The 26,615-nt window shown below is 38.3% G+C and overlaps 1 protein-coding gene across 1 annotated transcript in view; it reads right to left on the reverse strand.

Annotated features, from left to right (window-relative positions):
• KIAA0586 (KIAA0586 ortholog) overlaps positions 1–26,615 on the reverse strand; it is a gene marked incomplete in the record, with an annotated part of 82,162 nt that overhangs the window by 29,772 nt on the left and 25,775 nt on the right. Inside the window, 15 exon segments of the mRNA XM_072427919.1 lie at positions 5,999–6,086; positions 8,453–8,592; positions 10,417–10,600; positions 10,871–11,005; positions 12,110–12,186; positions 12,744–12,994; positions 13,228–13,444; positions 14,261–14,432; positions 15,465–15,640; positions 16,216–16,331; positions 17,505–17,686; positions 18,111–18,188; positions 20,984–21,100; positions 21,918–22,105; positions 26,589–26,615. Of these exon segments, the coding sequence (XP_072284020.1) occupies positions 5,999–6,086; positions 8,453–8,592; positions 10,417–10,600; positions 10,871–11,005; positions 12,110–12,186; positions 12,744–12,994; positions 13,228–13,444; positions 14,261–14,432; positions 15,465–15,640; positions 16,216–16,331; positions 17,505–17,686; positions 18,111–18,188; positions 20,984–21,100; positions 21,918–22,105; positions 26,589–26,615 (2,148 nt within the window).

Genomic DNA, 26,615 nt, shown 5'->3' on the forward strand with positions numbered 1-26,615 from the left:
TATATATATAGGGTAAGGAAGGGTAGGTTCAAATCTTACTTATGCCTGATGGTCCGGTATTGCTGGTAAACAAAAGTCGTATATAGAATTCCATTGTAATTTGTGACAATTTTCCAGTGTTATGGATTAACACACAAGCAATAAAAAGCACTTCCATGCAACATAAAATCTTATCTTTAAAAATAAAAATCTATATTCAGCGTTTTCTCTTTACTTTTTGTACAGCACTGAAATCTCAGAAAGGACAACAAAAAGAAATGGCTGTTAAAGCTAAAAAGTGGGGGCTACTCCAAATTAAAGCCCATGGTTTTAGAATAGATTATCCAACTCATTATAAACCAACTTTCAGCCATACAGTAGATGACCAGATTCCATTATTTGTCTGTCATTTAGTAGGGCACATTATCCCACTTGATAAGCCCACTCGACTTTAAGCTAATGTGAAAAATGGAGCCTCCAATAACTTACTCAATGTGCATGTCAGCCACCAAATTTATCATTGATCTCTCCTCCTTATCTAAACTAAAAAAAAATAATGCTTTCAAAACTGGCCCACCCGGCTGTTTTTGGGTGGTTACTTTAGAGTTTAGTCACAATACAGGGGCTGCCACCCACCTACACCTACTTCCCACCAAGCATAAAGAAAATATCTGGGTTGAACACTGTCAAAGCAAACAGAAACTTTATTTTACCTCCCTTCCTTTGTGCCTTCCATACTACCCTTCTCAGGGTAGGCAGCGGGCAGGACTAGCTTAGATCAGATGTTAAATTGCAATCTAAAAGATTAGGATTAATTAGTGGCAGTGTGGATAGCTACACTTCCAGCAACATCCCACTATAATTCAGACAGGTACAGCCTATATGAGTGGCAACTCTGCTCTAAATTCAGAATCAGTGCAGCATTGTCACCACCTCATCACAGGAAGACAGATGGACTTTACTATCAGGATCAACAGGTATTTGTGAGTGGGACTTAAAGAAAAAGTGCAGGGGTGAGAATAATTTACCATTAGTATTTACTTTGTGAAGGGAGGCCATAGCCTACTTTAAAGAAAACCAAACTTGGTTAGACTTTAATGATTCTTCAGCAAATCTAAATAGTGGCTTTTCAAGTTTAAGCAATACACAGCAAAACTGTTCTTTTCTTGCACACCACGGGTGGTTTGTTAAATAAAGAAAATGACAGGCGGCCGTAAAGCCAAAAAAACGATTTCCACTTGTCAGAATGAGCGGATGAAGAATTCATTGAGAAGGCCGCATTGTAGCGCTCTGACCTGCACATACAAGCTGCGCTGTGTGATTAAACCACAGAATAAGCACTTAGACGGTCAGGCCTCCGTCTCCCACTGTCCCCACATCCAAAAACCCGCTATTAAATTAGAAAAGTGAGCCTGACGGCGGCTTGTTGACTTTGTTCCAGCAAAAACCCAGTAGGAAACCATAGGGACAATGATTTGCCGTAGCCGGCAGCCAGGAACAAGAATGTCTTATTTCAGTCGCTCGGTCCAGACTAAGTATTGCAGAGCCAGCGACTTGCAGCAGAGAAGGCATTAAAGCAATCACCAGTGGGTCAGAATTAAAAAAGACAGAGCCTTTTCTGTTCCTGTCAGCCCAAATGTACAACCATCCCTCATTATTCCTAATTGTTGTATGCGTACGATTTATGAAATCTTAGAGTTAATGTTTCCTGTCAATCCTCTGCCCTGTTTCCTACAGTAACAGACTCAATTTGTTCCATTGCTGATGGATATATAGCCTTTCTCAAATGGAGCATGGACTGGCTTTCCGCACACAAAAAAAGAAGGTAGTAGAAAATGGCAAGATGCAGGCTTTTTTTATTTTTTTTTCTAGAACAAGGCGATATCCACGTGTTCAAAATATGTTTTCCAGTAAATGTTGGAAAGAAAGCAGCTTTTAAAGAGAAATGATAATCTAAGAGTAAAGCAGAATATTATTTAAAGTGGGATCTGTTGGAATGACTAAATTGATCCAAATAAAGCATATACCAGGGCAAAATAAAAACAACATCCTCTCACCAATTAATATTTTTTAGAAATATTATTATTACACAGTATTTATATAGCGCCAACATATTACGCAGCGCTATACAAAGCCCATAGTTATGTCACTAAAGGGGGCTCACATTCTAATGTCCCTACCATAGCTATATGTCTTTAATACCGTGTAAGGAAAATTTTGGGAGGAAGCCAATTGACCTAACTGTATGTTTTTGAAAAGTGGAAGGAAACTGGAGTACCTGGAGGAAACCCACACAAACACAGGGAGAACCAGGATACTATCCATGCAGAGCGTGTCCTGGACAAGATTCGAACCTGGGACCTAGCACTGAAAAGGCCGGAGTGCTAACCTCTGAGCCACCTTGCTGCCCTATATTGTTCCTAAAATAGATATGACTCATTCACTACATTAAAATGGACATTTATTAAAAACAAGGTCTAATTATTTGGAAAAGTGGACTTAGCATTTTCATTTTCTTTATTATGAATATATTAAACATTACATATTGAAATTCGGCAAATGTTATAGCTGCCAGGCTGAAGCTGGCCTTTGACATTAAATGTCTGTAGAAGGCATAATATTATTAATATTATTATACAGGATTTATATATCACCAACATATTACGCAGTGCTGTACAATAGGGGTTGCAAATGACAGAGGAATACAGACAGTGACACAGGAGAGGAGGAGAGGGACCCTGCCCCGAAGAGCTTACAATCTAGGAATATCATTATTATGATGAACGTAACCCTGAGGTGGCCCTAAGATGTTTTGAAGGTGACCACACTACTAAATTGCTAGTACCTAGTAGTCTCCAGGTAGCTGTTAATCTTCAATCATTCTTTATTTTGATGGGGATCTGCTTGGCTCCTAGCTCAGGGCTAAACACAGAGCTTTAAATTTATCCTTTAAAGTCCCTTCTCTGTTACTGAACCTGACACACTTTATTCAATTGCAAATGCAAAGGCTGCTACCTCCTACTGATGTACTGGCATTTGGTAGTTGAAGGATAGGAAGAGGGCTTCATCTCAAATTGGGGAAATTTGAAGTCTGCACATATATATGAGCTTAGGATCAAAAGGGGGCTTCACCACAAAGTGTTACCCCTCAGGACAGTGTTAACTTGGAAACCTTTTAGGCCAGGCCAGAATTAGTTTAACAGTTAGCCTAAAGATTATTACGCAGGGGGTTCTTCACTCCTATATGAATCCCTGAAACCTGGGATTTTCAATTCTTAAGTTGTCTTTGCAGGCATGAACCTTTTGTACTCATAGCATATGGGTCCAGAGGTGCCCATTTGATATAAAGACACCCTTTAGATAAATGGAAATGGTTTACTATAATTTTATAGTCCCATAGCAAGACCATAAATTCTCCTTTGTACACAGCAATAAGTAAATGCCATTCATTATAGCAGATTCACATCATCAATCAACTAGAAATGGTCAAGGAGGGTGGGGGTGGTGGTTCTCAAATAAATGAAAATATTCTATTGGCCTAATGTAATAAAAAAATCACATTATAGCAGAGCAGTCTCTGTGGGTTTGCCACTATATAAATAATAGGGCATTAAATCACTGAAAACAGCTGGATAAACTGAGCAAAGACTCAAGCGTGCCACAAAGCCTAAAATTAGACGTAGATTCTACCAAAGTCTCCACTTTGTCTACTCTACATTTTTCTGCTAATGATAAACTTGCTTTAAATGGGTTATTTAAAGAATAAAACACATTAATAAATCAAAATGTCTTTCTGAATACAGTACTGTACAAATATGTAAAGAACAAACACTCAAGTAGATAGAGTATAGTATGTCCCATAGGAAGGGTTTGATGGATTTAGCTATACACAGAGCAGGGCAAGTTAGGAACAACCTACTCCTAGCCAGGAGACGCGGGGTTAATACCAGAGTAGCACAATTTACATTTGTACAGTAAACAAGATTTGACAGATCAGTCGAAGCTACAAAAGCAATTTTTAGTAGCCCAGTCATGCTACCTAAAACTGTTATAGAATAAAGTGACCCTGTCTTTTAAAAATGTTGCTCAAAGATTTCTGCAAGGAAAGAGGAATCATACATCCATCTCTACCAACTCTTGTATCTTATCTGCTCCTCTTTCCGCTTCAGCCTCCCCCAGGGTTCTCCCCAGGCCCTTTTAGCTGGGTGCACCACCTGGCACTTTTCAGCACCCACCCGGCTGTTTTTGGGTGGTTACAAGGTTTTTGGTCACAATACAGGGGCTGCCACCCACCTACAATTTCTTCCCACCTGGCTTAAAAAAATTTCTGGGTTGAGCTCTGCTCCCCCAATTACTTTTAACAATTTCATGAGTGTTGGATGCCTTTGTTACAAATTTTAAACAAGCAGCAAGCAAACCATCAATAACCTTCACATCTAAAAAGATTATGGAGAAATTAAAGTAAAAATATAAAACTATCCAAAACTACTAAAGTTTTGCTTTTAGAGTGGTGAGAGGTTAGAAATTCTATTGGGAACACTTGCTCCTTGTGACATCTGTTTTAGAGAGGATTTCCTCCACATTGGAAAAATATTCTTTTTATTACTTTCCACTGAATTCACAGGACAGTAAAGGGAAATCTCCCTAATGAGACATATATGGCAAAAAATCTGACATGGGTTTCAACTTTCCCCTAATAGATTCAAAATTAATTTTTGTCCTTCGATATATTTCATCTCTCACGGTTTATGGCACAGGCAGATCAGAATCTTGGCACCCTGATAGCTGTCTAATATAAACAACCAGCACGTGTTTCTGAAATGTTAGAAACCTAACCTAGAGGTCTGTTGTGGTCCTTGAATTCCATAATACATGCGCTAGGGAAGTCAGTCATGGCTTGTTTAAAATCTATTTTATTTTTTCCTATTTGGTTGCACATTGTGGATATTTAGGTGCACAGATTTCATTACAGGAGAGCCAAAGATTTTCTAATTCAGCATGCTGTTAATAAATATCCTTTCAAAAGATTTTGCTTGCTCTGTGTCAACAGGGACCTTCGTGGAAGGACAAGGACATCATGTCTAACGAAGAAGACCAGACCAAAGTAAATTTGATTTAAATGTTTTTCATCTACTAAGAGATTGTGATTTAAAAGGCGGCCCAGAGAGTGTAAGCAGACTTTTCGTTTTAGAAAAATGATGTTTTAACACCTCTTGCCCATCAACGCTTGCACCTCAGTATTGTTCAACAATACCATCCATCAACATTATGAACATAAGAGGTGGGGGATGTGATCATCCATATCCACAAGACACTTTAGACACTGGAAAGGTGTTTGATTTTCATTCCTAGTGACAATTTAGAGCATGTGAACCCTTTAAAAAAAAAAACTTAAAACCTATAGGAACTAATAGGAGCCAATTAAAACAGTTCTTAGCTTCTGCTGCTTTTTAAAATTATGATATTTATTTTCTCTGGTGGAGGCAGAAAGCAGATCCTTCTTTGGGTGTTGTAAGTAGAGCACAACTTATTTTTTGATGTTTTCTACATAAGGCCCAATGTTGATTAAGTACAAAGATGCCCGTTGTCTGGAATAACATGTAATTGTGGCTAGATAAGAAATGCTATTTTATACAATACAACCACTTACCGTTGATACTGTTAAGAATGCAAAAGAATAGCGCCGTGATAAAACAAAAGACATTTTTTTGCATAGGATTTTTGTTTTAAATGTAATGATTTCTTGGCACACAACAAAAATGTGTCTAAAATTCTTAAAAACCGCAGACAATAGGCCAGAACCACATTGTATGACTTCAGCAAAGGTGAAGAAACAGTGCTGCCATCTAGTGCCTAGCTCTGGGTTTACAAATTAAATATCTTGCACATTCCTTCTGCAGGGGTGTCTGACACCTCCAAGCAGAATGCACTTTCACATCAGTGTCAGAATACTTAGCATGTGCATAGCAAAACTTCCTCTGCCAAACCCCTGCCTGTTAAAACTCAGACAAACATTTACCTTGGTGAAGATCCTCAGCTGACTTAACGCCGACTTGTATTAAGCGGGTAGGCACTGGTTGATGTTCCTTTTGAGGCTGTCCAGGACCCTGTGATAATTATAGTATGTGTTAGAATTTGACTTAGGATGGGAAGCTGAAGAAAAAAAATACAGTGCATTCTATAAACAGACAACTGGTGGCACTCGCCTTTCCTGGAATAGCCAATAAGCACTATGCTGGCAGCAAAGCAGTTAAAACAGCTATAAAGATCTTCCCTTATAAACACCTTGCTTACTTGTAGCATGATGTAAGTGTAAAGAAGACCTGCTGTTGCCTAAAACCCATTCACACTCTCGCTTCTGAAGAAACCATCTGGGGTCCTTATGTAGCAAGTTAGCCTACAGACTGCTTTGCAAATCCCTGAGACTAATCGGAGTTTGTGATTCACATCCTGTAATATTTCATAAAGGAGGATTATGTATAAAATGTGTGACAATGGCAAAGATTAACCCATGAAGATTTAGCATTATATATTTTATCTAATATCTTGTGTATTTTTAAGGATGAACTTCGGTCATTATCCAGGGTCACACGGCTCCTTTAATGTAAGGAATTCTAACGCAGCTAAAGAAAATGCTGCAAGCCTGATGAGACCAAAGTATTTCCACTAACTGCCAGGCTCAGGGTATTCATGATCATGTTTGAAAACTATTGTGTCTGTAGCCATTCCCTTTACAGAATCATAATCATTAACAGCACAAGGCAAGATGTAACTTTTTTTTTGCAGGTTCAGAGTTTATCAGCCATTGTATACACACAGACCTGATGTCTTCTTTCCTGTTTGAGGCATGAGGGGAAAAAAAGAAATTTGGCAGCCAGCAGCAGTCTGAACTTTTGGATGTTTACAAGCGAGGAGTGCATAATATGCATAAACTACACTGAATACCCATATAATATCACAGAAGGTTGCTGTTGATTTGAATAGTCAGGCAACAGGATTTTGTGTATTTCTGAAATAATTGTGATGAGGCCAGGAGAAGTAAAAGAGTATTTAGCAGAGTTTGCCATTAGGCCACTCCAGCTTTCTGTCTGGTGAATATAGTACAGAAGAACAGCTGCAGCACTGGAGACTGTCTATATGCAAACTAGGCATTGCATGTAACTGTTAATTGGCTTGGACCTGGTGTCAGTAATGTGCTAATACATATGAAGATACAGTGACATGCTCTTATTCCTTACTTTTTCCTGTAACTGAATGCAACAGAGAAACCATTGTATCAGTCCTGGACATAATTTCCAACTTTCAAACTTAAGTTTTTATATAGAGGAGCAAATGCAATTAAAAAGTAGTGAAGGAGCTTACAGTCTGATATATAAAATACATTTCGCCTTAGTTCAATAACCTGATCGTATCAAATGATAATTGTGAATTTTAGTTTAGCTCCTAGTTTTTTGTTTAGTAATAATTTATTTAACAATAATTTAATTTAGTATTACTTTTAGCTTATAGTGTGTGTGTTGTAAATAATTTGTTTCTGCTGGTGGTATGGCCAAAAAAAAAAAAATTCAGAAATGTCTAGCCTCATTAACTATGGAGACATACTGTTACAGTGTTGCACAAGTCAAAGCATTTGACTACTTCTATTGAGTACACACTGCAACTGTGCCAAATTTAAATTCGCCCTTACATAGTGATTTGTAACCTTCTACACAATGAGCACATACAGCTACACATAAAGTTAGAATGCATAAGGTTTTTAATCCTAGACTAAAGTAACTCACGGCTTCGTGCACCAGCAATCCCTTTTAAACTTCCAAGGCAGGCTTCAATCTAAATAGTGGATATACTAAAAAAAAATTCTAATATTTATCATTTTTACATAAGCCTGAGTATGAAAGATAACAAAAAGTGTGTTTTAGAATCCCCAGATTAATAAAAAGAGAGTAGAGGCAGACAAATTCAATACAGCCATGTCCGAATAAAAACCTACTCATGTAGGAATGAAAACCTACCTACGGTACATGTTCTCTGTAAAATCTTCAATATTGACTACAGTGGCCAAGAAGACCTGCATCTTTTTAGCCACTTAGCATAAGAATGACACCTAACTGACCTGTGACCAGGGCTGCTATAGAAGGCCATCATCTGACCATTTGGAAAGGTCTGACTACACTGAAGTCAGTCTCATCATTCATGTACATATAAAACCAAAAAAAACCTTGACCCAGGTATTTGAAGGAGATTGGCCAGCTTAAGAAAATAGAATATCAACAGCATAAATATTTTGAAAAATTACCACTATAAAAATAGTTGTTTTTGAGTTCTAAGAGTTGGAGATACAGGTCATTTTTTTTTTTTTTTGGCAGACCATAAAATGCAGACTCTTGTGTGTTCCAGGAGTAGAAACAGACCCAAATGTAGAACATATGTGGTAGAATACGGTGTGTACAGAACAAAGCATTCATGTCCTCACCTGTGAGGTGTCCCTGGGCACAGATGGTATTTGGTATTGATTGTCGGCATGTGGATAATAAACAGGCAAGAGCCGTGCGTCCAGATCCCCAATGCTCATTGGACCAGAACTAATATTATCTGGATCATCGCGATTTACTCCTGTAAAGTAAGGAAATTCATTAAGCCTAACAAATATAACAATATATCATGATATATGCTAGAAGAATATCAAATAATATAATAGTTATAATAAAACTAAACCCCGTTTTAAATTTCAGTTTAGGTCAGATAAATATGCTTCAGATGCATCAAAACAAAAAAGGTGTTCGGGGTATTATATTTTTGGGTTTTTTTTTTTGGAAAAGTTATTAGAAAAGTCTATCTCTGCCAGCACCCAGAGAGTAGGTAGGTTTTCTGTGTGGTAACAGTGGTCCCTTTACAGAGGTTCCTTGGGAGTCAAACTTAAAGCTCTCCAACCAGCAGGGAGCATTAGTTTTGCTTAGATGCATAGTTATAGATCTAACTCATATCTGGGGGAATGCTCAGTCTCTGCGGAGAAACCACTGCTTCCATTTATAGAGTACAGTTCTTACTCTGCAGCTGTTGGCAGGCATTTTAACCCAGGCCTAAGCTGATTTCTAGGACAACAATGTATATAGTTGACCATCCAATTTACAGTCTGACTCCATGATCTCTTTTATCTCTTTTCAATCTAACAGCTATGTAAAACAAAGGTCTGTCCAAAGGCCCTCTTGTTATTAGTTGTGGTTAATTTAAAGGAGATTGCACAGTTTTTAAACATTTATCTTTGGACTGTAAAGATTATACTTTATTTAAAAATGTTCTTTCCCAAGTATATCATTGTAAGCAATTTCCTTTTGTATCTATTTACTTCTCTCATATATGGCAAGTAACTGAGGGTGTATACAACAGTCTAATTCAAATGTTTTTTTTTTTGTTTTTTGTTTTTTTTGCAGCAAGTCAAAGTATATTGTGCTTAGAACAAATCATAGAGGCCCTGATTTATTGAAGCTCTCCAAGGCTGGAGAGAATACACTTTCAGCAGTGAAGCTGAGTGATTCAACAAACCTGGAATGGATCTGGTCCGGGATTCAAATTATTTGCTAACAAATAGCAAATTACATTGAAGAAATCCATTCCAGGTTTGCTGGAACACTCAGCTTCACTGATGAAAGTGTATTCTATCCAGCCTTGGAGAGCTTTAATAAATCAGGCCCATAGTGTGAAATTCATTTTACAGTAAAAAGTACCAGCACAGATAAAGGTTGTTGTTGGGCTAACATCATGGGAAATAGGACCATGAAACTATACCCCGATATTCCCTGAGTATGTTGAAAAAGAACCTCTCTTATCCCGACACGTTTCGACGATTGGCTTCTTTAGGGGATGCGCAGAGTTCGTTTACATAATGTGTCACCGTGGTGGTTCTTTCGTTGGTGTTTGTTCTAAGCACAATATACTTTGACTTGCCATAAAAAAACTCAGCTTTTCTTCTTTTTTCCTTGATCAATAGCACTCATAAGGGGAGCAGCTATGTATAAATTCTTCTAGAAGGGGGGGATTAGGTTTTTTTCTTATTTATAACTTTCTAAAAATAGCTTTTTTATTATCTAATCAAAAAAGCAGTAAAAAAAAACTCAAAACATCACTATTACGCCTTTGTTTTTACTGCATTTTTTAATGAAACAATAAAGGAGGTATGACTTTTTGATGTATATTTGAGCTTACTTTACATGGATGCCATAAGGGGTATCTGGCAAGAGTTTTCAATGCCTAGCAAGCAAACCCAGATGCTAAATTATGAATTTTCCATGTTAGAAATAAAATTGTGCGTTGCTGACCTGAAAATTGCAAAGAACATTATTCTACGACTTAAAGGCTTTCCCTAATGGGGACATAAATATATAAAACAAAATGACAGAAAGTGCAACCCTTTCCTAATTTATCCAAAATGTGTATCACCTGGTATGTTGGTGTATTGACCAGGGGACGATGGACGATTCTGAGGACGCCCAGCAGTCTGAGCAACATTAGAAGGTCTTCCCATCAAAACAGAGTGTCCCACCAGGACTTGCTCTGCAGCCATGGTTAGTCTTGGCCTTTGACCTTCACTGATCTCCCCTAAGCTGCTGTCCTCTCCTGAGCTCTAAGAAGAACACAATAGACAATATAGAGACAAATTAACAGCCTTTTCCAAAGAAAAATGAAAACTTTTCAATGAAAGCCCAGCAGAATAATGCTATGTGGGGTTACAAGTATGAATAACAAACTGCTGTTAAAAAAGATTCTAAAAATAGAGGTGAAAATTGCTTATACATGAGCCGGTTAAGACGGCCACACACATATTTCCAAGAAGCTATCAGTTTACATAACAGTGTTTTATAGCTGAATGCCAGAGTGGAAGAGCATACCATACCTCAAGATGGTAGAGAGCCTCATGTGGCGCAACAAGATCCTGATTAAATTTGGCTAAGAGCGAGAGGACGGGGTCATGATGTGCTCCTCTGTGAGGTCCCTGTATTACCTGTCCTTCACTGGGGGGGTCAAATTCCTGCAGGGATAGAACAAGGCTGTCTGTTATTGGCAGTATAACTTACTTGCATAAATACTGCTGAAGTCAGGAGAAACTTCAGTTGGAATGTTAATGTAAAAAATGTTACATGTGTTCCAGTGCATCTTTACAGCTACACAACAAAAGTTGTCTGAAAATTTGGCTGAACTGTCCAATATTACAAAACATTTCCATGGCACAACCCAATAAACAGTATATCATCATTTGTATACATACACAATACATACACAATTAATGTTCACTGGTGAAAATTAAAGCAGAACACCGGGTGTAAATAGGCAGGTAAACTACAGATTTAGTTACTGTTTAGGGACTGTGATGGCAGGCTTTAAACTGTAATTGTTGGAGGTGCTTTTAAAATAATTTACATGTTAATTTTTATGTATGGGTGCATTTGACCCATTCTTTACTTGGGTTTGACTTGATTCCAAGCTACATGCTTTCAGCTGCTTTTACACTCCCAGTAACATGATGATGCATTCTAGTACGCCCATTGGCACAAGCCCATACCAAAGGATTTGCAATTTTGGCTAGCTATTCTTGTGGCACACATAAATCACTGCCAGTCAGAAAAGAGGTGGCTATGCTGATTTTATGTCCAATAGTCAGGCTGGAGATGGAAAGCTGAATGAGGAGGCCATTAAAATAAACCATGATGCTGAATTGCTCAACCAGGAAAAAAAAAGTGTGTCAACTGCCTGGTTTTGCACTGCACAAACCACAAGGATCACAGATTGTTTGGCAGGTAGCAAGAACATATGATTTCCAAGTTTGTATTTAGTGGTTTTATTTCTGGGTGCCAAACATACAGAAATCATTTTCAGGCAATATTATGCCACTACCAAGGTCTTGGCAATGAAGAATAATCTTTAGGAAATAATCCAACTGTTAATGTATATTGCTCAAAGAATTGCTGGCACAATACAGGTCATAGAAGGTGAGTCTGGCAAACAAGTTTCTGAATCTTCTAAAGATAAACAAAAAAAAAAACAACACTTGGTGTATAAACCAATTAGAATTTTAAAATTCTTTTTTTTTTTTTTTTTTTAAGAAGACTCAATGATTGCCCAAGTGTCCTCTTACCATATCATTGGTGTCCCTCAAAGTGCTGGATAGGCTTTCGGTCAGGTGTGGATAAACAAAACCACCTTCTGCTAAGGCTGCAAAAAAATAACAGGAATTGTGAATCCACAAAGAGGATTATTCCAATGAAAAATATTGCACATAACATGTCCAGTAAGCCAAAAAAACTATGCAAAAATACAGGTGAAGTTGTTCATTTAGAACATTTTAGGTATTTAATACTAAAGTAATGTATATGGGTAAACATTTGTCATTAACTTTTGCAGTGCTGCCAACTTTCCTCAGCTTCTCCGAGACACTTCCTATCTACATGCATATGATTTAGTATCAACTACACATCAGCACTCTGGACCTTCTGATAGTCACAGCACTGTCTGTCTAATCTATGCTAAAACAGTTTCTTGTATCCTCTATCAGAAGCATATATGTGGAAGTGCAAATGGAAGACCCATAGAAAGATGTTGTCACCCCACAACAGGAGGTGCCTGAACAAGGACATTCATAGCAGGATTACCAAGTATTTTTGAATGAAAGCTATATAGCTTCATTTATGAAACCTTCAAAAAGAAACTTTGAATTAAAGGTCCACTAAGTCTAAAGTGGATATCTCAAAGATCTTCAAAGAAGAACCTACCTCGAGCAGCAGCTATCTGTCCATAGCTATATACAATCTCTCCTTCTGAGATGGGTTTGTCAGTGGTATCAGACTCCGTCACAGTGACGGTCAAGCTGCTTTCATCAGTGGAAGGTGCAGACACTGATGGAGAAGGTACTGGTGGTATTGGCGATGGCGTCCTCTGTTTAGGTGACATGGGGAACGATTGCTCTGATGAGGCAGCAGAGATTAAGCTTCTTGGTTCCTCTTCTACAGCCACAGTCATTACACTAAAGAAAGTAAGGAAAAAAAAATTATTTTAAGGAATTGCAATGTTCTCCAAGACCCAGGGTACAACTCAACAAAACAGTAGAAGACAGAAGGGATATAAGGTGGCCTAAAGAAGGTTAGTGCACATTAACACAGTTCTGAGTGCATACTGAACAAGGAATATAAAGCTAGGGCCTGATATGGTAACGCACAGTAAGCATAGATATTTATTGATAGTAAAATGTAAACTTACGCTGCATCTTTATACTCAACAGATTCCACAGCAGAGTGAGGGTTCTCCTCCTCTAATGGCAGCTCCATATTACCCCAAGGATTAGGGGGAGGCTCCTGGATGACAGGTGGATTCTCAATCTTTTCTGAAATGACAGGTGTGGGAGAGGACACTCTGGGGGGTGAAGGAACTGGAGTTATTGTTTGTGTACAAACATGGACAGGTAGGCTTCTCTCTCCTATAAAATGAAAACAATTACTTGTTAAACCAATTGTAGACAGGAGACAGATATTAGACATGTTGGTGAAAAATATAACATTCATACTACAAATATGCATTCTTCTCTGTTTGTGAAAGTTTATGCCTATAAAAAAAAAAGAAGGAAAAACAGCCTTCTGACATCCTAGACATCACCTTTAGCTTTGGGAAACAAGTGATCTGTAGAAAATTAACAGTCCCACAAACTTTACAAAGTGCTCACATATGTATGGATGATCTACCCATCTACAAGCAGCCAAGTAGGTTTATGGACATGAAAAATTGTCTTGGATAAGTATCTTTGTTTTGTCTAAGCAAAGGTGGTGGGCACTTCTCAGCAGCAACTGATAACTGTATAAGCTAACCAATCTAATTGCTTACCGAAAGTCCTCAGGAAAAAAAGCAAAGTATGCAGGGACCTCAAAGACATCAGTCCGTCAACCAGTTTGGTTAAGGAAGCATGGGAAGAAACCTCAATGAATACCTTCACTTAGCAAATCACCCTCATTTAATAAATGCATTTTTTATTTCTGATTATTCAAAATGCTTGCTACTGTCTGTGGACACCCAAAAGGCATGATGACTCTCAGCTGATCCAGATAAACTTTGCTAAAACTGCAGTTGGTCTTTTTTTTATAAAGTGGTAATCAAACAACCTGCATAAACTTCATGGGAAATTTTCGAAAATAAAGAAAAAGACAAAAACATAATCCTAATATGGAAATCACAAATGTGTGAAAATACCAATACTAGCAGCATACATAAAATCTGGCAGTGCACAAGATTTGGAACTTACCTGGGTCATCAAGCTCTTCCTGCTGAACTTCTGGTTCTTCTATTGACTTTTGTTGAGGCGTTTGCACTATGGATGGTGATTTCACAATAGACGGCTCCCTAGCAGAAGGCAGTGGAGAGGCAGGTGGTGTGCTCTGAGGGGTGGGAACAGGAACAACCTCTTCAGGCTCAGGCTGTAAAAAGAGGATACCAAGTGTCATTTTGTCCCTGATTAAGCCCCTCTTAACTGTAACCTAAAGTTAACACAACATTTTAAATAAGTTTGAATACCCATTGAATATAAATGGGTTTATATTTTCATATAATAGCAATGACGTTGTGTCAAGTGGTGTCTTTGTTTTCAAAGTTCATACTGTACAGTCCTGTCTGTCAAGGGAGTGGACCTGATCATTCCTTGTTGTAATTTCACCTATAGGTATCATCCCCCGTTCTTATTCTATGAAAGAACAATAAAATTAGATCCAACACATTAATGAACTTATTTATCCTTCCTACACTGCAACACCCCAGATCGGCTCCTTGTATATGTAGTGCTGAAACCCAGGGATCAATTTTCAAAAGTGACAGTATCTGCATTAGGTTTGTACATTCTAGGTTTTTCAGATGCTCCAGATTTCTCTGCCAAGTTAAAAACCAGTGGTGGGTTAATTAGATCCCACTCAAAGTTGCTTAGAGCGTACCTATGATAGAGATCTCAGACTACTTTTTTAGAGTGGCACTGAACGATGTGACATCTTGCACAGTTCTGTTTTCATAGTACTGTAAAAACTTATATTGTTCTATAAATGAATAATGTAAAATGCTAATAAAAAATAATGTAGTAGTTTTGGGATAATATATTCTTCAACTATATAAGTATGGTGTTAAAATCCCAATAAAAAAACATTAAAAGTCCACCAATAAGGTAAATGTATCAGCATCAGCAGTATATCAAGTGATGTCAAAGTGACAGAGTCTTTAACACAGTGCCATTTTAAAGGTATCTGTCCCCAAACTGTCACAGGGTATCAAGCATGTGACACATTTTGCAGGCTTTACCCACTTTATAAGACTTAAACAATTACACAGCTATCTCATAATAACTGGGAAAAGTATACAATAATGAACGTCCTAGTTTTACATTAGTTTAACAACATAAAAGAATGATAAAATAATTTATCAATTATTACAAAATGATAATATATAGGAATGCACTACATTTCTACCTGTACATTGGACTGCTCCAGACTGGGTATTGGAACAGCTTGAGTTTTTCTCACTTCCAGCATGGGGGCTATAATCTCTGCCAAAGCTTCTTCAACATACTTGCGAAGCAAGTTGGAATCCACAGGAACTCCAGCATCAACAAACAACTGCAAGCCTTTACCTCCAGCAGCTTCAACTACAAACAACAAGATGAAATCTGAGATAACTGCACTGTATCAGAAAAATATAAGATATTTTACCAAGGGGAGACACGAAAACACCAAGACCACCAATATGTTTAGTGTTGAGAAGCTAGGAGCTGGTTGTGCATTATAAATGTGTAGACAGTCATTTGCTGTACTTTATTTGGCCAAATGTATGTGGACAGCTGAGCTTTACAACTATATATTGAACATACTGTTCTTTTGTAAAGGATTTCAACAGGATTGTGGATTGCATTTGTGAGAATTTGTGCCTATTGTGCTGATGTTGGGCCTAGAAGACTGGTTTTTATTCCAAAGGTTTTTCAAAAAGGTTGAGTTGCTAAGTACAGGCTTCCCAGGGTTCTTAACACCAAATGTATCATACCATAAAACTGGCTTCGTCCACAGACACACTTTGCATTCTGTTGCATTAAGTAAACCCTATACTAGTACCACCCAAACTTAAAAATATGAGAGATATCCTCATTTTTTTGGCAATAAAATAGGTGTTAAGGTCAAGTGTCTATAATTTTTGGCCATACAGTAAAAACATTAAAAAAATACATACCAATATCTGAGGCTGCTTCGGAGTGGTCAGTACTGGATATGGAGACATCAGGAATTATGTCACGTCTTACTGGGTGCATCTCACTGATGATACGAGCCATTATTTCTTGCTCCACCCTAAGATAAAAAAACATTTTAATGTTAGAAGACAATATTTAATTGGGTTTAATTGTTTAAAGAGCCAAGAGTTAAAAAGGTAAATAGGAAGGTGATAGAGGCAGCATCTGATACCTTTCAGTCAATCGTACCCAAAAAAAAATGGGCGTTGGAAGCCATTAAAGCAACAAAATCTATGGGAATATTGTATGTGTTCTAGCTACTACACCTGGTATTGATTACACATAGCACAGCAGAAGACAGCAGTACTATAGTAAGTTCAGCTGTCCTGTGCCCTTAAGGATCGGGTAGCCCAGCATGTGTCAACTCTGTACCTGTAGTAACATGCTATTCTTTTGATTAAAAGACATTTATAGACCTGCTTGCATCATCAGGAGTCTCATTATCCACAGCAAAAATATTGTCTCGAATACAGAAGGGGCAACCATTTTAAATATACTGAGATATATACAGTTAGGTCCATAAATATTTGGACAGAGACAACTTTTTTCTAATTTTTGTTCTGTACATTACCACAATTAATTTTAAATGAAACAAATCAGATGCAGTTGAACTGCAGACTTCAGCTTTAATTCAGTGGGTTGAACAAAAAGAGTGCATATAAATGTGAGGAACTAAAGCCTTTTTTTAACACAATCACTTCATTTCAGGGGCTCAAACGTAATTGGACAAATTAAAAAGCTGAAAATAAAATGTTCATTTCTAATACTTGGTTTGTCTGTTTACAGCAAAATCTTCCACATACAAGCACCCCACCCCCAAATCAACTCTAGGCCTTTTATCTGCTTAATTGATAATGACATAACGAAGGAATTGCCCACATCAGCCCATGAAATAGCCTTTGAGTCAATTGTCCAATTAATTTTGAGCCCCTGAAATAAAGTGATTGTGAAAAAAAAAAAAAAAAAAAGGCTTTGGTTCTTCAAATTTTTAAAGCTGAAAGTCTGCAATTCAACTGCATCTGAGTTGATTCTTTTAAAATTATTTGTGGTAATGTACAGAACCAAAATTAGAAAAAAGTTGTCTCTGTCCAAATATTTATGGACCTAACTGTAAGTATTTGTAGAATTAGAAGGTAAAACTTGTAGAATGAAAAGGTGAATCATTTTACAGGCATCCTCCAAAAGGGGAATATCAGTTTACTGTAGACAAATAAAAGTCAGAATGACTCACCAGCTAATGAGCTTGTTCTCCACAGTCTCTCTCCTACTTATGATCCCATCCAGGATATCAGAGCTAGTTTGTGGAGGGGCTATAGGTGGAGGGAATGGAATACCACCATGTTGGGGTACATTCATCTCTCCCCAGCCATTCAGTTCCAATAAAGGCTCAGGTACTTCATCTACTTCTTCATCCTAAGAAAAAACAAAAATACAACTCGTCAAAGTTTGATGAGAGCTAAAAGTTCAAAAAGTGTCCTTGAAAAACCTGTGCATAATGGTTAGATGGCACTATGCATTAGTACCATCACTGCTGAAGTAGATGGCAGTGCTAGTCATGTGAACGTGCAAAAGAAACTGGAATTATAAGTATATATGCTTTAATTTATAAAAATATATGTGCGGGGGGGGCTGAAGGTTGGACATACGAGATGGACTTTATAAAAGTCGCACAGCACTATCTACAATTGGGGCTTACTGCAAGTAACACACTAATTTGCATTCTACTGCATGTTAAAGCAACATATGAATAAAAGTAAATTATCCGTAAAGCCTATTAAGGGAAGATCAGGCCACTTGACATGCTGTTGTTCTGCTCTTATCTGTCTCGGTGTATTACCTCAGCGAAGTCAGGTGCTTGGTAAGAGGTGCCAGGCATGGCCAGGATTTCTTCTTCGGTTTCCACTTTTACAGGCAACTTAAATAAAGCAAAGCAGAGGAAAAGTTGGAGATAATGCATCCATTCACAACATCTCACAGTAAACGTGTCACATTTTACATAAATGACAAGCAAAAAGTAAAAATAAAAGTAAGATTTTACAAGTTAAAATTAATAAGTAGATCCAGATGTATAGGCTCCTGGAGTTTTATATGCAAACCTAAACTTTTCCCATAAAAACTGACTGGCTCTGCCTTCTTCTGACCCTTGAGACTCACAATTGGTCCTTTTAAAGTGATGGATGATCTTGCAGACCATTAGGGAGGCTTTCAACTCAAATGCATATGCAGCAAAAGTCAATATTTGCAAAAATTTTAGCTATTAATTTATTGATCAGTTTGACATGTGCTTTGTAAAATAGTAACATATGCTGATGGTTTTTTAACTGAAGGTTCAGTTTGAATTTGAATTTACATTGAGTTTATTACATCTTTCAAGTAGAAGCAGCAAAGTCCTCTAAATTGGGTCTAAAGCTACGTACACACTTCCAATTATTATCGTTGTTAAACGAACGACGAACGATCGTGCACGATATCTATGAACGATCGTATAGCACCGATCCTGCACATACCGATAACGACACGATCGTTCGTAGATATTGTACACACAATAGATACGATCGTTTGAGCGATACAGGGAGTGACGTGCACGATAGGAAGTGAACGAACGTTCGTTCGTCACGCATGCTCAGACCATGGACGATCAACGAACGATCGTACACACGAACGATGGTCAACGATCGTCGTCCAATCCGATCCGCCGGTCCGGTCGTTCGTTTCCAACGACTTCCCTCGTTCGTCGGCGTCGTTGGTTACTTTTTTTACGAACGATTTTTGCCCAATCGATCGTTCGTCGTTCATTTTGAACGATAAAAATTGGAAGTGTGTACGCAGCTTTAGCTCCTCCACTTTGTGTGCTTGCTCTGTGTCTAAACTAGAGATTAGATTAGAAGGCTGACAATCTGCCAATTCAATGATGGGAGGGGAGAGCTGAGCAACAGAGAAAACATTGCAGTAAAACTAGGAAGTCTCAGATGACAACTTTATGAATGACTCTAGAGTAGATGAAGCTTTAGAAGCCACTAGGTGCTTGTCTTAAATCTCCTTCACATAAGCATTGCCACATATCAATGCACTGTGGTGGCATGCAGTATACTTGGCATTCAAACACACTGTATGGGAGCAGCCAGCACACACCTCAGCAAACCACAACACATATAGTGTGCATTGTGGTACACTAAACTGCATAAAAAAGTGCATGCATGTTCATTGATCTATTGAAGTACTGGCAACCCAATCAAAATGAAAAAACTGCCTTACCACAATGCACATGTATTATTGGGGTGCAACAGGCTAACTAGATCCTTAAAGTTTACTTATGGATTTTTAGGAATATAGGAAAACATTTTCTTTGAATTCTTACATTTTGTAATCCTAATTTCTAAAACAAGTTTTGTGATTGAAATATGTGCTGTGCAAAGCACAAAAAGCTGTACACCAAAATAACCAATCAGACTTAAGTTTATTTTAGCTACATCAGCTAAGAGAAGATTTCTAAATGGTTCCTTAGGGTCACAAAACTGCTGTGTACACTGTTTTAATGAATAAGTCTGCACACATTACAAACAAAAAGCTAACAACATTTTCTGTATATAAAAGTAAAACATGGATCTGTTTTAATCAAGTCCAGCCTCATTCTGTAATTTAATCTGTTGTCTAATGTTATGGAAACAGCTCGTTTTATCACAATTCACACAGATGTTTTCCATTACTCAGACACATGTAAGGTTTACTGACATTATTGAAAAGTTGCCAGAACCTAAATGAAGAATGAATAAATTACCACTAAAAGCAGGCGGTGCTCACGGGAAGTATGTTGGTAATGTTGTATGAGTAATTAAGATATGAATAATTCATCAATGCTTGTTCTAATGAGAGACATTAACCCGTTTGCTAATCTACATTTGCAAGTAAAGCTACGTACACACGGCAGATTTTTATCGCCCGATAATCGGCATCGGCCAATTATCGGGCGAAAATCTTCCGTGTGTACAGTCGGTGTCGTCCATCATCCGGACGACCGACCTGCCGGATCCACGGACGATGGACGACAGCCGATCGTAATGAAAGGGAAGGGGAGAGCGCGCAGCAGGGTGCCGCTCCGTCGCTCTCCCCCCTCCCCTCTCCATAGAGCATGAACAGTGCTGTATGTACAGCATCGTTCATGCATCTTGCAGCCCCTTGTCGTTGGAAAGGATCGTGAAAGATCCTTTCCAACGACAAAAATTGCAAGTGTGTACGCAGCTTAACTCCTTCTTGCCATGTGAACAAATGCCTAGGCAAAGATAACACAGCACAGGGAACTTTGTGGGTTATTCATGTCATTAGAGAGCTGAGGGTGTCTGTTTTTACACATTCCCTTGCAGACTTGCAATTAGATATGAGGATGAGCAAAACACAGGAAACAGATCCAATAAGTAAATATTGTTTCTGCCACGTACCAATTATTTATTGTACAGAGCAACGAGGTTTTTTTTTTTTTTTTTTTTTAATATTAACATATTCTATATTATTATTCACCTTGAATCAAACTTTTTGTGCACATCTTCCTTTAAAATACATTTGTCACCTTGTTCATGGAGAAGAAAGATGAAATCCCTATAAAAGCCCTCATTGCTCAAAGAACCCCTAGCAACCTCTGGGGGAACCCTGGTTGTAAAACACTGGCTTGGAATATTAGTAAACAAGGCAATAGTTAGGGTCACACACACTTACCTGTATGTCAGGTTGGACAGGGCTGGGGGTAGGAGGCACAAATTCTGGACTTGGTGTTCTTTGACTGGTGCTTGGGCTGTCACTGACTATACTATCAATATCAACGCAAGGCAAAACCTAGAAAAAGAGCAAGCATGTTATCGTAGATTAAAGTTACAAAGTTGTCAGAAAAATGTAATTTACTTTCATGCTGTATTACCAAATTTACCTTTTCACACCAGATCTTTAGTTCTAGAGGGGGGTGGATGCATTAGTTGGTTTTTAGACTTCTTTTTAATATTATCTAGTGGTCCTGCCAGCAATGCCATATAGAGCAGATGTTGTTACCGTATGATAGGGAGGTAGGACTTTAGAAACCTTGCCCCCTAAAATGGCATGTGATCTGTACTCCAATGCTAACCTAAACCAGTACAGAAGAGGAAGCGAGCACAGGGAAATTGTCAGCCCACTATATACATACAGGGAGAAGTTTACTAAGGTGACCAATTAAATTTGTATGGTTCACTTAAATGGGGAGAGGCAGATTGTACAAAGTGCACAGGACCTTGTCAGCTTACTAGAACTCTGGCAACACAAAAAGGTGTTATTTTGATTGCAATCAAAATATATAACAAAATACTTTTAACGGTATATTTAACAGAAAAAAAAGCAAATACTAAAAGTTCATTGCGAGGGTTTACATACACCTACACTAAGGCAATAGACCAGATCTGGGCGAGACCAATAGGTTGTTAATGCAAAGGCAATCTGGTTTTCTACCACTTACAGTCAGATTGATACAAAAGGATCCAAATGTACAATAGTATGTTGTTTGGATAAACTAAAAATAAGCAGACATTTAAAATCAAACACAACAAAGAACTGTAAAAACTGGTCTGGAAAGGAAGAGTAATTTGGGTCTAAAGTGGGTAAGAAGATGCAATAGGAGCCATACCTGGACACTGAGCTGTGGTGGCTCCTTCTTTTCAGTCTTCACCTTCACAACTGCCACGTTGGGCTTCACCACTTTGGGCTGTACCTTCGGGGACTGCGGTGGAACAGACACGTTGACCGTGACTGGCTGAGGTCTGGTGCGAATTACAGCTGAGGGCAAAGGCGCTGCACGATCAAACCTTGGCATTCCTAATATCAGAGAAGTATAAATAATTTATAACAAGTTAAGACACAAGTGACTCCTAACACCATAAAGTACAAACTTAGAGAAACAATTTAGATGCTGAATAGATTTAAAATGAACATTTACTTTGTGTACACAATCTATCAAAGGTAACCATACCTTCTAAAAATTTGAGCTGCCTGGATGTCATGCTGACAATGTTTTTTTTTAATAGAAACAGTGACATATATAAAGTTCTGACAGGGGTTCAGCCTTTTGCCTTTCAGCTTTATTGTTACTGTTGTCAGCAGGACAGGAAGTGAGCATAATAATAAAAACCTAGCGCGCGCCAACCTTTCCCCACTCTTGATTATACATCCCATTTAACCTCCCACCTAACACCAACAAATTCTTTTCTCTTTCCCATTCCACTCTCCACTTCTTTACCCTATCTTTTTTTATCACAATTAAAGTTATCCTGTTTGCCCCATTCCCTGACCTAAACAACCCCCCATCCCACCCCCAAGATTCCACATTTCTGCTGTTTACACCTCACACAGTCCTAGTGACATTATCATGTTACAGTCCTATAGATTTCTGTAAGCCCCATCTTTGGCCTCAGTACACAGCCCCATAGAAATCTATAGAGCTGTAATGCACAGTAAAAAAACAGTACGGAGCTGAATGTGAAGAAACAATGGAGCTGTGGCTGCCATAACTATAAATCTAGGAAGGGGGAGCAGAGGTTAGTTTAGCTCAGGAAAACAATGACAAATGAAGGATGGAGAGAATACACTTTCATTGTGAAGTTGGGTAATCCAGCAAACCTGAAATTGATTTCTTAAAAATCATTTTTTGAATCCTGGACCAGATCCATTTCAAGTTGGCTGGATCACCCAGCTTCACTGATAAGAGTATGTTCTCCAGTCTCGGAGAGCATTAATAAATCAGGCCTATTGAATTTATTGAAAAACCAGTGGTGACCCATATAATAGCAGTTCCTTATGATTAACCCATGTTAGTGAAATGTGTCAAGTCAAAATATTTGTAATATCTAAAACTATGCTCAATAAATTAAGCTCTGAACCTGGATTGCCTGGGTGTGATCTAAATTTACAAATCTATTGCTAACAGGCATACTGGCCTATGAACCTGACTCTGCATTATACCGTATATTCTGTTTGAATGACAAATGTTATAACATATGCGTAAGAGAAAATGTCTGTAAGCAAGATCAACAAAACCGAATTACACTGAGAAAATGAATTTTTCAAAGCTAGCCTTGCTGACCAGCTTGTGAAAGATACAAACTTCAGAGAGGTTATTGAGTGCAGTGTTTCTTAATTAGGGTTCCATAGAGCCCTAGGGTTGCAAAAGAGGGTGCTAAGGCTTCCTTGAGAAATGAGCAATTTGTGCCCCTCTGGTCAGTTATCACCGACACCAGTGATCTTTTTGGCTATCTGTAAGGGTGACGTTATTCCCAATCGTCAACAATGTAAGAGGTATTCTTCCTGCTGACCACCATTTGATCTGTAGATATAGTAATTATAGGAGGGGTTCCCTGAGACCTGAAAGTTTTTTCAAGGGTTCCCCCCAAGATAGGTATCTAGCGAGTCCTTCAACAGGAACAAGTCAGTTTGTTTCAGGCACTAACATTGGTGAAGTTAGGATCAGAGTTACATCCCTGGCTCAGACACCAATAAATAAAATATCAGAATGGCAGTTCCTATAATTCTAATAGCACAATTTCACTTTAGCTACTTAAAAAAAAAAATATTGCCATTCCAGGTCCTTCCTCAGCAGGATTACCTTAATACAAACTCCATAGGATATACATATTTGTAAAGGTCATATTGGAAGTAAGAGCTGTATTATTCTTTGTGTTAAATGTCACCGGAACGTATTAACCGGAACATTTTCTTTATTCTCAAAATAGACTATTTGATTCCCTGTTATTATAACCCACATAGATTACAGAAAATCAGGTAAGCTTTGTACTGTAATGTCAGAGGGACATGTTACGTGCTACACCACATAAAAATCAGTGATATTTTTTATCAAACCGTAAACATTTGAAGCCATGTTAAAGCTGAAGTCCAGACACAACAATTTATTTAGATATATTTCTCAAAGCGCCAAAGAAGAAATTCTACATTGCAAACGGAGTTATTATTCTGTAAAGTAGTAGTGATATCATGCAGTACATAGCCTGTGCTGAGAGGAGAGCTATGGGAGGGACCCAGCAGGTACTCCTACTGCAAACTGCAGGCGGCCTGCAGAAAACTACAGGGGGGGAGATAGAAGACCAGTTACCATGAAAGAGGAGAAGAAAAGCAGTGACCAGTCTATATTACAAGAAACCTCTTCACTGAAGGGTCAATGTTTAATGGAGTACTTATAATGGTGAACTGTGATTGCCATACCATAATTACTCTATAGTGGGAACCAAAAGCTCCAATAATTTGAATGTAGTAATGGATAATTATATTTTAAAATGGCAAACACAGCCTATAGACTTTAATTGCGGCTATGCTGGCCAAGTGGTGGTTGTGGTGATTGCTTTGAAGTGGAGCTAGAGTTTAGCTTTAAAGTCAAAAGTCAGAAATAAACTTGGTTTCATTAAAGTTTTTTTTTTTTGTAGCCAGTTACTATTATAGCAAGTTAATAATATACCAGCCACTTGTTTTGTTGCCATTTTTGCTGGCATGAACCTAACAGGCTGTGGTTCAATGAAAATAAAAAAAAAAAAACACACACAAAAATAAAAAGTCTTTGGATATCAAGACAGCCAAATGCAGGTGATGTACAGTAAAGTTAAAACCAGAGTGAATTGGATGTTTGTTACACTCCCAGGCATTGGTTGTTACCCTTAAATAAAGAAGGGTAACAACCAATGAAACGAGGGAAAGAAGTATTTCATCCCCTGGTGATTTTGTATGTTTGACCTCTGTAATGGTAGGTTTATTGTAAGTGTGGGAGACAAAATAACAACAAAAGAACCCTCAAAAACCCAGTGCTCAAAAGTCAGAGCTTGATGTGCATTGTAATGAGTGAAATAAGTTTTTGAGCCCTTCGCAAAAGATGACTTGGTGGCAGACCCCTTGTTGGCAATCACAGAGGTCAGACGTTTCTTGTAGTAGGCCAACAGACTTGCACACATCAGGCAGGATTTTGTCCCACTCCTCTTTGCAGATCCTCTCGAAGTCAGTAAGGTTTCGAGGCTGATGTTTGGCAACTCGAACCTTCAGCTCCCTCCACAGATTTTCTATGGGATTAAGGTCTGGAGACTGGCTAGGCCACTCCAGGACCTTCATGTGCTTCCTCTTGAACCACTCCCTTGTTGCCTTGGCCGTGTGTTTTGGGTCATTGTCATGCTGGAATACCCATCCACAACCCATTTTCAATGCCCTAGAGTTAAATTGATGCCAAAGAGCTAAATTTTGAGCTCATCTGACCACAACACTTTCATCCAGTTCTCCTCTGGATCATTCAGATGTTAATTGGCAAACTGCAGACGGGCCTGTACATGTGCTATCTTGAGCAGGGGGACCTTGCAGGCCTTCACGGAGCAGTGTGTTACCAATTGTTTTCTTGGTGACTATGGTCCCAGCTGCCCTGAGATCATTGACAAGTTCCCCCCATGTAGTTCTGGGTAGCTTCCCCACTGTTCTCATGATCATTGCGAGGGGAGATCTTGCATGGAGCCCCAGACCAATGGAGAATGACAGTTAATTTGGATTTCTTCCATTTGCAAATTATCGCCCTAACTGTTGTCACCTTCTCACCAAGCTGGTTGGCGATAGTCTTGTAGCCCAGCCCAGCCTTGTGTAGGTCCACAATCTTGTCCCTGACATCCTTGGACAGCTCTTTGGTCTTGGCAATGGTGGCTAGTTTGGAATCTGATTGATTGCTTCTGTGGGCAGGTGTCTTTTAAACAGGTACTGTAGCAAGCTTGGATTAGGTGCACTCCATACAGAGGGAGCTCCTAATCTCAGCTCATTACCTGCATACAGTGAAGACACCTGGGAGCCTGAAATCTTGCTGGTTTATGGGAGGATCAAATACTTATTTCACATCAAGCTCTGAATTTTGAGCACTGGGTTTTTGAGGGTTCTTTTTTTTTTGTTATTCCGTCTCTCACAGCTACAATAAACCTACCATTACAATTATAGACTGTTCATTTCTTTGTCAGAGGGAAAATGTACAAAATCAGCAGGAGAGCAAATACTTCCTTCCCTCACTGTAAGTTATTTTAGTAGTGATACCTGTTTTTTCAATATTTTTTATATTAGCTGTTTTATTTAATAACTGTTGTTACAATGTTTTGATGGTTTAAATGTTAAAAATGAGCCTATTTACCTCGAAGGCCAAAATGGAAATGCTACAGTTCCATAACTGGGCAAATCTTAATTTTTTTCTTATGTTTAACAATGAGACATTGCATAATCTAAGCAAAATATACTGCGTTTTTGATAGTTCCAACTATCTGAATATTTGAATGTACTTTACCTAGAGGAATCGCAGTTGGGATAAGGT

This window comes from Pyxicephalus adspersus, chromosome 12 (assembly GCF_032062135.1).
Source record: "Pyxicephalus adspersus chromosome 12, UCB_Pads_2.0, whole genome shotgun sequence".
In the NCBI taxonomy this organism is placed as follows: domain Eukaryota; kingdom Metazoa; phylum Chordata; class Amphibia; order Anura; family Pyxicephalidae; genus Pyxicephalus; species Pyxicephalus adspersus.